The following is a 16,012-nucleotide window of genomic DNA, read 5'->3' as shown; positions in this document are numbered from 1 at the left end:
ATGAAATGTGTGAGGGTGATGGGACAGCGGGAGGGGTCTCCCCAGAAGATTTCAAAACTTTGGCAGGCTTGTACAGGTGAATGCAATCCTTCAGTAAAATGGATCTAATCCATACAGGGCTTTATATGTCATCACCTAATATTTTAGATCCTAAGTTGCTAAGTGGCATTAGTATACTGGAGCCAGGAATCACAGAGTCAAAGCACCAGGACCTTTTTAGTAGCAGTGATAGTTATATCATCAGCCACCCTATCACTCTACTCTGTTCTTTCCGGCCTTAGCTGTTGTGCTTACAAAAGCTTTGGATGTGTGTGTGTGTGTAGCTTTCCCCCTCAAATATAATTTGCTGTTATGAGTTGTTCCTTTTGTAATGAAATGTATTTTGGAATGGCTTCATCCTGAATAGGTAAGTGAGGCCCATTAGTGATGCGAAAAACAAAACAAAACAAAAAACTGACTGTGGTAGAAATGAAAACCATTTCTAGTTGAGTAGAACTGGTTTGTTTATCTGGATCAGCTCCTTGTCATGTTCAGACTAGCAGCCAGAACATCAGCAAGAGAGACCAAACACTGCAGCATCTGGAAGAACTTCATGTGATGATCTTGCTCCAACAAGTTCAGCTGAGGCTTTTCAAGACTCTCCCAGGAACATCACTTTCCCCAGATTAGGAGGTGTTAAAGAGCTTTGGCCCAGTATCTAGCACATTCTCTTTCTAAGAGCTCCAGCACATTGCTTAGCATTAGTACACTGGCACCAGGGATTGTAGAACTCTAGGGATGGGTGCCACAATGAAGGAGTCTAGGGCTCAGGGGCCACAATTGTTGGTCTGGGCTGATAGCTCATAGGCTAAGTCTTAGCCTAAGGACTGCTACTGGCACTGCTGTATCCCCAGCCTCTGAGGGCCTGTGCAGACTGGCCATTAAGGCCAGTCTGAGGGTGAAGTCAAGGCATGGCATCGATATGACAATGCCCCAACTATGTCCCCATGGTGATGTGACACTGCGCATGGCACCACATGGCACATGATGTCACAGCACTCCTCTGGTCTGTATTTAGATGACACAGTGCCAAAGGAGCACTGTAAAGCAGTGGTACAGCAGCTACAGCACCCTTCCCAGGAGGCATAAAGAAGCCACTTTTTATAGCTCCTTTTTGTGCTGCAGAAAGGCCAGATTGGGGTCACAACATGTGGTTGCCATGGCCCTGATTTGGCAAAGATGGAGGTGGCTGCAGGCTGCCCCTTAGGGACAGTCTGCACAGCCCTTGAGGTGCTCACTTTGCCTTGGATTCCTAGGTCATGATATGGAACTGCCTACATTTTTGGGACTCACCTTGGGAGCATGAGGATGAGAACTAGGTGCCGACATTTCCAAATGTATTCTTCCACCAGAGTTCAGAAATGCTATAACTTTGGACACCTACTCGCAGAACCAGGCAGGCTGGGAGAAATTCTGGGAACTGGAGTCCGAAGAAATATCTCAGTTCTTAATTATATCACTGCTAAGATGCCTTCTGAATGTAAACAATATGAAGCCTTTGATGCTTCAGTCTCTTTTCTTCTCCATTATTACAAAACCTTGTACTGTAGTGAAAGTGTGGGTAACTCCTGCCAGGAAACCATGCCTTGCAATCAAGGACAGAGACTGATGAAATAGTTCAGTAAAAGCTGCCAAGTTTTTTTATTTTTATTTTTTAAAAAGAATCTATGTCACAAGATTGTGTGGGTTAAAAGCTCCTTCTCTTTCTGTGTTTATATTTCATCTCTGAGTTTATTATCCTTAATCCTATTGAGTGTGTTCTTAGTGATTTGGTGTTCAGTTCCTAGTGTTCCAGTTTCATAGCAGACCATTACACTTTGAAATATTCCTTTGCCAATTTGTTTCCTGCTGCAATTTGGCAGCTACCTGTATGTGATGCCCCCAGAGGCAATGCCACAGGAAATGACAAGGGTTTTTGTGCCATTTTCATTATGTTAGGAGGCTCTTCTTATTTTCTCTCTTTCATTTGTCCTTGACAATGGTGTGATGGAATGAGTACGGATCTGAGGCAGGTGTAAAGGGGAATGAGTTGTTCTTATGCATTAAATGATACAGTGATATATAAACTGCAGGGGTGGAGGAGATCTGTGTGCTGTCCTGGGTATTGCAGAGTGAATGCCTATCCAGTAGAAAAATGTCAGGGTGGATCCTGCTATTAAGCAGTAGATGTATCCATACTGCTGAAATAAGGCAGTCTGATACCATTTTAACTGTCATAGCTCTCTCCTGTGGAATCCTGGGATCTGTAGTTTGGTGAGATATTCAACCTGGTCTGTCAGAGAGCTCTGGTACCTCACCAAACTGCAAATTCCAGGATCCTGTAGGATAGTGTCACGGTGGTTAAAGTGGGGGTGAAGCTCCTTTATTGCTGCAGTGTGAGTACACCTAGAGAGAGGTGGTGACTCAGACAACAGATTTTGAGAGTCATGAAATGGTAGGACTTGTTCATTTTATTTATTTATTTTTTAAAATATACTATTGTGGCATACCTTCAAGCTGTCTCAGTTTTACAGGAAAAGCCCTGCTCAATCCTTTGTCACCCTAATTTTTCAGATGCCTTTGAAATATCATGGTTTTTCTTTCTTCCTTCCACTTTCCCCTTTTTTCCTCTGCTTACTTCAATTGCTGCAAATTGAGTTCAAATTGCAAATGTAGTTTGCATTCAATTAATTCAATGGGGTTGGAGGAGAGGAGGTGGGAGTCATGCCTTTCCCAGTAGGATTGGGCAAAAGCAAACTGCTGCAGTCTCTCCTATCTTCTGTGTTCTTCGTTATTAATAACTTTTGCTTTTATTGCTATTCCTCTTGCAGCTGCTCTGAGTTGTACAGGAGCTGTCCAGTGCTGAAACTCTGTTGGGAATAGGACCAGAACCAGGAGCTTCTGTACAACCCAAAGTGGGTGTGAGAGGAGCAGCCATAAAATCAAAAGTGGGCATACTGTCTCCTCAATAATGGATCCACCAGTCAACCTACTTTGGATATTATATATATTGACTTGGCTTACTCCAGGTATCATTTGTTGTTGTTAATGGATTCTGGGAGCTGTTGTCCAAAAAAGTAATTTTTCCAAACTCTGCCCTGTCCTTGCGTTACTTTCACCCCCTCACTCTCTCACACACAGAGATGTTGAAGAGATACTATGATGACCTGGTATACCCTCGCCATGATTTAGAATCTGCTTACTAAATGGTTACAATGGCACTGAACATTAGGCAGGTTTAATAGGATAAATGTGGAAGTTGAGGGATGCAGACAAGAGTGGATGGGGTCTGGAGTTGGATTGATTAGTCAAGAAGAGTGGCACAGTTCTGGTGTGATGGCCATAGTTTACAACAAAATGTTAAAAAGAGAGCTCAGAAAAGTAACTTTTTTGGACTTTAGGGATTCTGGGGGTTGTAATGCAAAAGGTACAGTTTCTAGGGTTTGGTTCAAGATTATTGAATCTCCAATACAGTTTTGGAATGGAACATTGACATACAGCTTGAGTCGTGGATGTCTCTCCCTTATAAAAGAATCTGAGAATGAATGTATGTATGCAAAGAGATCTTGTAGCACCTTGAGACTAACTGAAAGAAAGTTCTTCATGAGAGATCTTTCTCTGAGATAGCTACCAGCACTAGAGGTGGGATGGATGGCAATGAGACAAGTGGCCATTTCAATCATGGCACACTATTTATGGACTGCCTTCCCCACAGTTCTATCTGAAAACATTTTGCTTCCTGACACAAAGGACAAGATGGTACCTCCTTCTTTTTCCTGTGCAGAAGCTGATCAGATGAGTAGCTAAATCTTAGTCAACAAGACTGACTATGGGATTGGATCCTCTGCCATACCTGAAGGCAATAGGCCAGGAGATTTCACACACAACTCTGTCTTTCTGAAAGAGAAGAAAAGCCAGGGCATTCATAAGGAAGAACTAGGAAAATTAGCTCTGCTGACTTCCAAGATCTTCTGCCTAAAGGATTTGCTTTGTCTAAGGTAGGAATAGCCCTGCTCTTCCAAAACTAGTAGTCACTAGCATCTGGGTTTTGAAGTTTGATTGTAAACAAAGCCTGGCATCCCAAAACAGTATTTTGTAAAGCTGGTTTACTAGAGCAATGCCCCTGAGGCAGCATGTTTGGTTTGGTCTGATAGTACACAAATGGATTTTCCCTTTTATACCAATACATTAAAAATAGGAGCTTGCAAAGCAGGTTCTGTCTGGATTTTAAAGGGCAAATTGTTCTTCTTTTTAACTCTTCCCCCAAGAGGTAATGGTGTGTAAAGTACACAACACTTTTTAAGCAATGACATTGCAATGTTAATATTTTATCACTTTGCTTCTAAAGGCTGAATCTTCAAAGGCGAGAAGGCCAATAAAATTTATGACAGCTGAATTATCTGCTCATGGTGGTATAAAAACACTGGGAAGAAGAATTCCTTGACCACAGGTAGGTCACCACAGAGCAAAACTAACATCTTAACCAGCCATTCCTACAGGAACAAAACATGAAGAATCTGCTGAGCAACCTCTGGCTATCCTTTTTCTTAGGTAAGGTCCTTGCCCCCCTGTAAACTTCATGGCTATGCCCTGAGGTTTAATCTGGTGCTTGAACCTTAGGTGGTGGATCAGGGCAAACAGCAACATTTCTGGGAGTAGGAGGATAAATTGTATAATATATCAGGGCTGTCTTTAAGAATGGATAGATTGAGGTGGCCATCTCAGGTGCCAAGTACTGGGAGGCGACAACAGTGACATGGCCATGCTGGCTGGGAGATTCTGGGAGTTGGGAGAGGCGGGAAGATACAAATAAAAATTATTATTATTGTTGTTGTTGTTGTTGTTGTTGTTGATCCAAAAAGTAATTTTCTCCCCAAAGTTCTTATTGAAGAAAGACTGAACGGTCACTCTAGTTTGTTCTTGTATGTGGAACAGGAGGAGGCATCATTCCACCTTTTACTTCACAGAGTGAAATATCTTGGGCTGACATGGCTATAAGCTAAAGCTCCAAGACAGAGAATTATGTGTATGTTTGGTATGGAGGAGAGAACACTGACACAGTGGGAGTGATGGCACAACAGGCTGCGGATACCTGTTCTGCCCAGCAGAATTTTAAACTGCCAGTTGACACTGACTGTGAAATGTAGAAATAATAAAATCACAGAACACTGTGCTCACCAAATAATATATCTGTACTCAGCAGTGTTATAGAGAAGACTGGGGTTCATGTTATTGCAAAACTGTGGGAATACTTAATGCTAGTTGAGTTGCACTACAAGAAAATCCTATGTCAATTTTATACACAGGTTTTACGCTCCCCACTCCCCCGGCTTTGCTTTCCTTCAAAGAATAATGGTAATTTTTCACCAGATGAAAGGCTGAGGATGAGAGGAATTTTTTTAAACTCTCCTCCCTTAACTACAGTTACTGAGGGTTTCTGGAGAAAGTGCATGACCTAATACACATGTACCGTAAGAGGGATACATCTTTAGTGTCATGCTGTTTTACTATTAAAAACTCATTTATAGTATAGTACAGTACAAATATAACATTCTGTGCTATATCCAAGTCCTAGTCTCAGTAAGCTGCAAGTTCATACTTATGGACATCTTACTGATTTAATAAGTTTCTTTTAGTTGGGACTTGATTTGGGCTTTTGTTATTGAGAAATAATCATCTATCATCTCTATGGCCATTTTTTGCATGTTACTTCCAAATACAAACCAGTTAACAACTGTAGTTAATATTTCTGAGTTTAAAAAAAAACAGTTTGCAATGCAATGAAAAGTATTCTTTTCGGAAGGCTCATGAGGATACTCCTCTATTTCAAGGAGAGGGTCCTATGTTTGGAGATGTCCTCTGTTTGCTGGGCAGTCTTTATCCAGTTCAAAGATAAAGAACCATCAAAAAGGAGGGCCTTGAAGTCACTCACCCACGCTACTAAGACACTACTAAGCAGACACAAAGAACATCTGGCCATATTATTTCCTATGGTGATATGCACAATACATAGTATATATATTTTTAATAAATGTGAATCTTTATGTAGCAATTACCTTATGAAATTTTTAATGCAAATATGTCATATTTTGCCCGATGATGATGGGGATGATACAGTAGTAATGATGATGATGATGATGATGATAATAATAATATCCTACTTTTCCTCAGTTTTAGAGCTCAAGCTAGCTTAAAATTGTTAAAAATAAACTTAGTAAAATACATATAAAAAAAAATTAAAATCAATTCAAAGCAGAAACCATTAAAAACAAAAAATCCCAGCAAGTTAAAGAAAAGGCCCATTTCCTTCATAAAATCAGTTAGCTGAAACAAGATCTTCACCTGGCTGCAGTCCTCTTTTAGGAGGTGTGTGTGTGTCAAATCAAATATAGTCAAACTTTTATTTCTTTATTAATTTTGTTAGAAGCATTTCTATTACATTCTTTAGCAGAAGGGCATTCCAAGTTATTTGCAGACAAAAAGCTTCAGCTTACAATCTGCCCTCCAGTTTACAATCTAAAAAGAGGTAGTGCTAAAAGAAAAGGGGATGCGGAGGGAAAAGGAAAATGAACAAGACTCAGGTAGTAATACTGAATGCTCTATGGTTCTTGGAACAGTCAGTGGTGGTGGAAATAGGCAGCTCGCGCTTTGGAAATAAGTTATTTTGCCTGGCCACATCCACACTACAGAAATAGTGCACTCTGACATAACATTAACTGCTATGGATCAATACTATGGAATTCTGGGGTTTGTAGTTTTGTGAGATATTTAGCCTTCTTTGTCAGAGAGCTCTGGTGCCTCACCAAACTACAATTCCCAGAATTCCATATGATTGAGCCATGGCAGTTAAAATGGTGTTACCCTGAATTATTCCTGCAGTGTGGACATAGAGAAGTAACCTAATGAACCAACCTTCCTTGAACAGCTGTAGTACAGCTAAAATCTATTGATTTTGGAACCTAAATGGAACCTAAATCTTTTAGAGATTTGTTTGAATCTACTATCATTCCTGCTTGGGGTCAGTGTGAAGGCACTGACCCCAAGCAGGAATTCTGTCCCACTAATGAAAGTTTTACTCAATACCACACATTTTTAGCATTCTAGAAAGTGAGACTTTGAAAATCCTTCACATCTTGGCCTCTTATTTCTGCTGTATTCACATTCCTTTGGTAGCTTTGCTTGCCCACTTCTTTGATGCCTAAGCTGTATTTCCAAATTCTCAACTGAAATTTTACATTACTACAATGCTTGACATTTGAAGACTGAAGGAAAATGTTGTTTGGTGTAGTTGTGGCAGAATGCCTCATTCTTACCCAACTCCCTGACTGAGTTCAATGGGGCTTATCTCTCCCATTGTCAGTATTCTTTAGCTAATACATCTGCAAGCTTGCCTTCTTGTTTGTATTTTGTGTTTAAAACCAGCTCAATCCTAGAAAATGATTGAAATTGAAATTGAAATGTACAAAGCAACAGTATGGATCAATAACCATAGATCACAAGGAGGTGTGGAGAACAAGAATATTAAACAACACAAACAACTTTCCCCCCCCTTAAAGGTACTGTGGCTCACGTTCTGACAGCCAAGAGTGGTGCAGAGGAAATGGAACCAAAGGTATGTAGCTGTTTCTGCACCCTGCAGAAAGAAGAAGGTAGATTTGTGTTTTTCAGACTTTTGAATTTAGGATGATGTTTTGATTAACATAAGGGAGGTCAAACCAGGCATCAGATCATACCCAGCCATTACCATTAGCCAGGACAAGACAGCTGCCTTTTGTTTTTGCCTTAAGGTCATCATAAGTCAGAAACTACTAGAAAGGATGAAACAACAACATCAGCAACAGTAAGAGGCACTGGGATCCTCCGGCTGAGATGACTAAATGTCTTTCTGGAAATCCTACAGGATTCCATAGGGTGGAATTGTGGTAGTCAAAGTGGAAATGCTATAACTATGTATTCTGAAAATGTCCCAGAATTTGCCTTCTGCTGATGGAGAGCTTTCAGTCATGGATCCTGCCTCTATATGATTTTCATGAATTCCCTCCTTTCTTTTGCACAATATCCTCATTGTAGCATTTTCAGGCAGCTGTGGGGTGGGGAAAGTGGAAGAGTGGGCAAAGAAATCCCATCTAACAGCCTGGATGTATACTCAATAACTGGGATCCAACTCAGTTGTTCTGGACTTCATACATCAAAATCTCGGATTATTGGTCATACTGGAAGAGGCTGATAGGTGTTGTTCAAAACTTATGAAGACTTGCCTTCTACCCAACCATGTTCTCAGATATTTGTAAAAATAAATACTGGCCTTGAAAGATGGAGAACATTGGTATGGGAAAACCTAGGGTGGTGGGCATGTGGGGGATAGGCAGGACCAACAGAATGGAGGAAGCCAGTACAAATCACCATGGCCTGAGAATCTAGAAAGAGGCCTAACTATGTTGAATCTCTGCAGATGCCAGCTACAGATGCTGGTGAAACATCAGGAACAAACCCTTCTATAACATGGCCACATAGCCCGAAAACCCACAAAAAACTATGGATGCCAGCCATGAAAGCCTACAACTTCACATATGTTGCATATGTTTATATCTTTGGGGAACAGCAGCCCAAAATCCCTATTTTTTAATCTAATAAGGGCAGAAAGTATCAGTGTCATATTCAACATATGGATTTCCAAGTATCTGATGCACCGCAAAATGACTTTAAAACATATACTAAATGCTGCATTGGTCCATTTATTGTAAGCACAGGTGCGACCTGCTCTTTCCTTTCCTAGTTCTACAGGTATGGTTGCCAGAATGAAAATTGCAGAAGGCTCCCATACCTTTAATGGTTCCAGCCTTTAGATCATTTCCAGTTTGTAGTGACACTAAGACTAACATTTCATATGGTTTTCTTGGCAAGATTTGTTTAGAGCAGGTTTGCATTGGCCTTCCTTTGAGGCCAAGAGAGTGTGAATGGCCCAAGGTCACCCAGTGGGTTTCCATGGCTGAGCCTTGCTATCCAGAGTCATGGTCCAACACTCAAACTACTACACCATGCTGGTGCTAAATGCCACGTAAACAAATAACAAACTACCACTGCTCAAATTCCCTCTTCTACACAACCATTAAAGGTACATGAGTGCTTTCTACTTTTCAGTATGGCAGTCCATAGCAGTCACCTATGGCCCTCAAGTGACTATGGTGAATCGATGTGTGGCAGGTGTATATAAAACCTGCCTCAAGTCTTATGAAAGGAGGACCTCTTGTTCCATTCTTCTGGGACATCTCTAATCCCATAGGAACCTGAAACTCCTGTGAGAGATGGGCTCTATGTGGCCTTATGTTACATTTATCACCCAATTTTGAGCTGGCCTGGGAGGAGATAGGGCTCTCCTATACTGCAGTTTGAAAAACTTTGCAACTCTAGTTGCTGGACTCTGAAAAATATTTTTCATGAGGACCCGAACCCACTCTCAGCAGCCTTGAGGATGCAGTTGGAAATAGAATACAACTATTTGACAAATATATTGTAGACAGCTATTTTGATGTGTTTATTTTCCAGAACAATATGGTATGGCTGGATGATGAGTTCTCTTGGGGAAAATTTTCAAGGAAGAGATACTGCAGCTGCACTCTCTACATTCATATTTCAACTATATCCATTTTTGTTGCTTCACTGCTTGTGTTTCAAGCATTTTATATTTTCTTTACAAATCTTTGTTTTTCTTTCAGTCTCTACAGACCTTTCGTGATTACTGCAAATCACAAATTTTCTCTCACCCAGCCTCATCATCAGGTATTTGTATTTTGAAATTCATCTGTAGAGTAAAATAAAAGATGAAAAGATGCACTCACTGGGATAGCAGAAAATTTTGGAGCCAGGCTTAAATAAGGCCACTAACAAATCTTTAGGACAAAAACTATAATAAATGTTTTATAATATATCTTCATTGCACTGTACTGAATCTTTGGATATGGACGTATTATTATTATTATTATTATTATTATTATTATTATCATCATCATCATCATAAAAATGTGATAAGGCTCTTAATGTTCTGTGAAAAAAAAACTTTTAGAATAAGTCAGTGTAAATTATAGACATTAACTGTTGCTCCATTTGAGTTAACTCTATTTTGTTTTTTTTAAAAGGTGTTGTTTTTGTAAATTGCTATTCTTATTTTGTCTCTACAGTTCACACTCTAAGACCATCAGATATCAAAGCAATTGCTGCTATAGGAAGCCTGGGAAATGTGAGTACAGCAATGTGAGATTGGAGAATTAAAGATACAATTCTCTTGATCTACACAGGAAATCTGCGGGGATCTGCATGATATAGTTTGGCACATCAGGTTATATTTTGGTTTTGGATTGTGGAAGAGAACTCAAGAGTGAGCTCCAGGTTTCCATGAATTCTTTGTCCATCTCCTGTTGCCATACCCACTATCTTGAGTGGTCTCTCATGGAACTCAGAGCAGAGCCTTACAGTTTTACTCAAATCTGAAGGGCCAGAAGATGTGGCTGCACAGTTTCCATAAGCCAGTGGTGGCAAACCTATGGCACACGTGCCAGAGGTGGCACTCAGAGCCCTCCCTGTAGGCACATGCACCATCGTCCCAACACAGAATTCACTAGAGTTTGTCGCTAGAAAGCCAGAGGGACACAGCACTTTGCAATAAATAAGTGGGGTTTGGGTTGCAGTTTGGGCACTCAGTCTCTAAAAGGTTCACCATCACTGCTTCAGCCATCCCAAGACCTGAGCAGACCAGTGGAGGTGAGAGGGTCCTGAAGATGTACCATCCACTGGATCACTATGAGTCGAGATCAACCTGAAGGCAGTGAACAACAACAACATATAGTTTTTATTGAATTGGATACAACTGCTTTTTATCTCTTTTTATGGCATATCTTTTTATTTGTTTCAATATTGTGAATAGTTTAATTATATTTCAGTGTTGACCTTTCTATGTTTTTAGCTATATTTTACTTGTTTTAAATTAAGTCCCAATTTTGGAGAAAAGGTGGGGTATATATAAATTTAACAACAACAACAAACTTTTTGCATGTAAACCAGGGGTTCTGTCACTGAGCTATAGCTCTTCCCTTCAATATTTAATACCCTATGACAGAGCCAAAGAGAGGGGACTTGATGGTTATTACACTAACACACCAACACCCCCTTCTGATTTAAAATTGTGGTTTTAGTACCCTTCTGTTACATTCACCTATACTACTTTGTTCAGAGTCCAATGTACAGGGCTACCAGATACCCCTGTTTAGTTTGTCAACTGAATTACTCCAGGAAGACTCCCTGTATATTATCTGGTAGATTTCCTGAGAGGGATGGTCATAGTAGACATGCTGCTCTTCCCATCCGTCTCTGATTCCCAAAAGTACCCAAAAGGAAAAAGGTGTCGTTTTTGTCCAGTTTCCATTCACTTTATTTTTTGTGTTATTTCTGTTTGGGAGAAACACGTCTGAAAAACCTCCTGAATTTGCGGGTTTTTTTCACTTCTAAAATCCCGTTTCTGAGCAGGATTCATCAGGTGTGATACGATCCTATGATTCTACTTTAAATGTCATTGTTCCATCCTATTGAATCTTGGGATTGGTAGTTTAGAGGGGAAATTTGCAATTCTCAACCAAAGAGCAAACTACAAAGCCCAGCTTCCATAGGATGCAGCCATGGTATTTAAAGTGGGATCACAGCACTCTATATCAGCGTAGTATGAAAGGGACCCTGATTTCAGCAGAGCTAGTGGAGTAGCCCTCTTTCTTCTTCTCCTTTATAGTCTGATGTTATGGCTGCTGTCAAATGACATTTAACGGTAGGAATAACCTGCTAGAAATAGCTTCTCAACAAAACAACAATTCTACTTCCCTTTTCTTCCTTACCTTATCTTACCAGATTTTTAATACATATTTCTAATGATACATGAGATATTGGAGTCTAACATCCAAGTTCAAATGTTTGTTGAACAACCCTTGAACTGTCCAGACAATGCCAGGTGATTGGAAACTCTGGATAACTGACAATCTTGCATCTTTCCTCTTCAATCTTCTAATGCTTCTGTCTATGCCTAAGGTGTAGGATTGTGAGATAGTAATGGGATTCTGTCCCATTCAATTTAAAGTACTTGCTTTTAATGATACATTTAAGAATGGATTGTTAATAGAATCCTTACGTAAATCACTAAAAACGAGTCCTTTAGATCCAATGGAATGGAATTCCATGCAGTGGATTTAGAATTAGACCTAAATTCATGTCAACCTAAGTGTTGACTTAATTACTTATATATTTTTACTTTTTTTGTAGCTGTTAATTGATTAAAAGCCTGTAGCTATTTAATTTAAATTCAAGCTGACTACATCTACTCACTGCTTCCTGGCCACTGTTGCTCTCTTGATGTTGTATACATCAAAGCTGTATACAATACATGAGGCACAAGAGTCTCCTTTTCAGATCTAAAAATTGAGCATAAAATTCCTGGGCTTGGCAAGCCTTCCTGTCTTGTTTCACTCTGTGGTTCCTCAGGAAATGACATGTCCACCTCCTACCTCTACTCTATTTACAAAGCTACACTGGTCACCACTGAGGATTTTCTTCTCATTCTTATTGCTGGGAGCAAGAAAGGATTGCTGGGAATGATGCAAAGTTATGACTTGGCTGTCCATATTTCAGATAGGTATATTTGTTTTTATCAGTGACATTTTTTTTTTGTTACAGACTGAAGATTTTAGGACAGACCAGGCTGACCTTCTCAAAAGGTATCATTATCTGTCATGTTCATAAAGCATGTTTATTGCTTTCTACAAATGTACTTCAGACTTGCCATGTCTTTCAATCATTGTGCCAAGTTGGGGGCGGGGGGAATCTGACTATGGCTAAGAGTCAGGACAGAAAGGGGAAGCTAGCTAAACTGATTATGAACTGCTAGGCACCTTCTAATGGCCCAGTCTGTGACAAATATACCACTTGTCTGACTGGTGAGCTGATTCTATAAGCAAACGTTGGATAACAGACTATATTTCAAACTATATATAATATATAATATAGCTCTGGTTTTTTTTAAAGTTGGCTAAGCCTTATGGGTGGCAAGATGTTATGACACTCTGTCAAAATCCTGTTGTTAGTCTTGACTAGAGTAGACTTATTGAATCAGTTGATTCAGTGAGTTTTAACTATATGTTGACTCACCATTCAACAATTGATTGAATAGGCTGACTCTAGTTAGGACTAATTAATATGATGCTAACCATTGACTTTCTTTCTGGAGGCCAGAGAGTATGTAAAACATTTCAGAGCGCTTTGATTGACTTCACCTCCATCTCCACATTCATTTGCAATGTGTGAAGCAGCCTTTCCCTACAGTGCATTCTGCACAATAACCCAAATGGCTGTCCAGGATAATTCTACCCTGTGCCATGTGTAATTCTTTATCCAGCAAATAAACTATGGGATTCATTACATCCATTAACTGGGACAAGTTAAGGGAGAATAAGACCACAAGTCATGATGACTGTAAGCTACTTCCAATATTGGAGGTACTACTTGTTGGGGAGCAAGAAGAGAGAGGGTTATTTTGTGCTTACGTTCTGTTTGTGGACCTCCAAACATGCATCCAGCTGGCCACCATGAGAGCAGAAGGCTGAATTAAATGAGTCTTTGTTGTGATAACACATGGCTGTTTCTCGATCATATTCCTATGATCAGTACCATTGCTTCTTGTATCAAGAGCATCCCTGAAAATAATGAAACTGTTAAAAAAGAACGAGGTGGGGGACAACCCTGGACATTACTTCTTAATTTACTATATAGTGCAGTATTTTCCACTTTCCCTGAAGCTATGAATGAAATTAATTAAAGCCAGAAAAGATCAAGGAAGGTAAAATCCAAATTACATTTTACAGTCAACTTCCTTGTCCATGGATTCTTTATCCATAGTTTGAACCATCCATAGCCTCTCCCTCTCCCTCCCCCTCCCCCCCCCCTCCCCTCCTCTCGCTCTTTCTCGCTCTCTCTCGCGCTCCTGTTGTGGGTGTGTGTGTGTGTGTGTGTGTGCATAAATTCCAAGAGCAAACCAAACCTTGATTTTGCCATTTTATATAAGGGACACTATTTTACTACCCCACTGTATCTAATTGGGACTTGAGCATCCATGGATTTTGGTATCGATGCAAGGAATCCGGAACCAAACACCAGCAGATACCAAGGGCCCACTGTACATGAAATGTGTATCCTGGTGTAATTCCCACTGCAATATAAATCGCAGCAGGATTCGGGGTATATGACCCTAGTTCCCATTTAAAATCGATCCTGATCCTTATGAGATCAATTTCAAAGGGGAAAATGCGGGGCAAACACAAAAACCTCGACATTTCCTGACACCACTTACAAAGTGGTGTTTTTTGGGATGAATCGATTTATTCCAAAATAAATTGATTCATCCCAGTGGAAACCACAGGCAGATTCACTTCCACCACCAATGACAGGTTGAGGGCAGCTGCAATGGCCCCGGCCATCTCCCTATCACTGGTCTTCCCTCCTTCTTTCCTTCTTTCTCTCCTCCTCCTCCTCCTCCCCTCCTTCCCTTCCTCCACCGGCTGGCCTGCCTACCTGCCTACCTGGCTGCTGGCAGCTTTGAGGGGGCTGGTGGCAGCAGCAGCAGCAGCCACAGCGGCTGTCATGACTCGGTGCTGGCCCTCTCCTCCTTCTCCTCCATGCTGGATCCTTCTCCTTTCCTTTGCGGGGGCCTGGAGGCAGGCCAGGAGGACAGAGGCATGGATGCTGGGGAGGCATGCATGCACAACCTCCATCCTCCAGGTTTGCCTATCTCCTTCTGCTCCGGCCTCCTTCTAAGGTAGGCCTATCAGGGCAGAGAAGGGAAAGGAGGCTGGGCAGCAGAGAAGATCTGGCATGGAGGAGGATGAGGAGAAGGCCAGCACTGAACTCTGACAACCACTGCTGCCACCACCGCCACCGGGCCCCTCAAAGCCACCAGCAGGCAGGTAGGCAGACAGACAGGCTGGCCAGTGGAGGGAGGGAAGGAGGGAAAGAAGGAAGGAGGGAAGGAAGGAAGGAAGGAACAGAGCAGGAAGAAAGGAAGAGAAGGGGGGAGAGGGAGAAGGAGAAGGAAGGAAAGACGAAAGGAAGGAAGGAAGGAAGGAAGGAAGGAAGGAAGGAAGGAAGGAATAGAGAGAGAAAGGAGGAAAGAGAGAGAGAGAGGGTCTGGTGGGAAGGGGTTCCCAGGGGGTGAGGAGGTGAATGGCTGAAGGCCTGCCACCTTCCCCGGCTCCTCTAATGGGAATGACAAGCATTCCCAGCTAAAAAAGCGGTTCCAAAAGAGGTCTCTTTTCATATTGGGAACGAGGGGCCTTTTGGAATCACTTTTTTTAGCAGAGTGGAGCTGGGTTTGAATGTGGATTATATGCCAAGTGGGAATGAGCCCAATGATAGGTAGCCCATCAGCCTACTTAAATGAAGATGAGCTGCTTCTGGTAGAGATAATTATGCATAAAAAATAACCCTTTTTGTGCACTGTGTCCTGGTTCTGCATCCCTTTCTGTAGCTTCACCATTGTCCTTGTGTTTCTATGTGTGGATAAAACCACACTCATTGGGGGGAAAAACATATGTGGGGACAGTATGGAACAGGGAATAAGTGGATGGGGAAAGGACAATTATTCTGCTAAATGGATGTCACACATTTTCATGTAATGTTCAGTGTGCTGTCCATTCTCACTCTGAATAACAGAACTGGATAAGAGATATCAGAAAGGAAATGTGGATGACTATTAGACTAAAAAGGTTTCCCTTCTAGTTTGTAATGATGCTCTGGTTCAGAGAAACACATGGGCCTGATCGAAGTGTGTGTGTTTTCTTATTTAAACCAACTATGTTGTCATGATGCCACAGTGCAAGCGATGGCATTCTGAAACTCAGGGATGTTGGGTGGATATGGCTGAGATGTAGACAAAGCAGAATTAAAGCCAAATATACTCATACTTTGA

At 41.1% G+C, this 16,012-nt stretch overlaps 1 protein-coding gene across 1 annotated transcript in view; it reads left to right on the top strand.

Annotated features, from left to right (window-relative positions):
- Positions 1 to 4,541: 4,541 nt before the first annotated feature.
- Positions 4,542 to 16,012, top strand: part of PLB1 (phospholipase B1) — a 160,715-nt gene continuing 149,244 nt past the window's right edge. Inside the window, 5 exon segments of the mRNA XM_042438249.1 lie at positions 4,542 to 4,569; positions 7,575 to 7,630; positions 9,735 to 9,798; positions 10,197 to 10,255; positions 12,730 to 12,770. Of these exon segments, the coding sequence (XP_042294183.1) occupies positions 7,619 to 7,630; positions 9,735 to 9,798; positions 10,197 to 10,255; positions 12,730 to 12,770 (176 nt within the window). The 5' untranslated portion in view covers positions 4,542 to 4,569; positions 7,575 to 7,618.

The sequence above is a fragment of the Sceloporus undulatus genome, chromosome 1 (assembly GCF_019175285.1).
Source record: "Sceloporus undulatus isolate JIND9_A2432 ecotype Alabama chromosome 1, SceUnd_v1.1, whole genome shotgun sequence".
Lineage (NCBI taxonomy): Eukaryota > Metazoa > Chordata > Lepidosauria > Squamata > Phrynosomatidae > Sceloporus > Sceloporus undulatus.
This window is presented reverse-complemented; position numbering and strand designations above follow the sequence as displayed.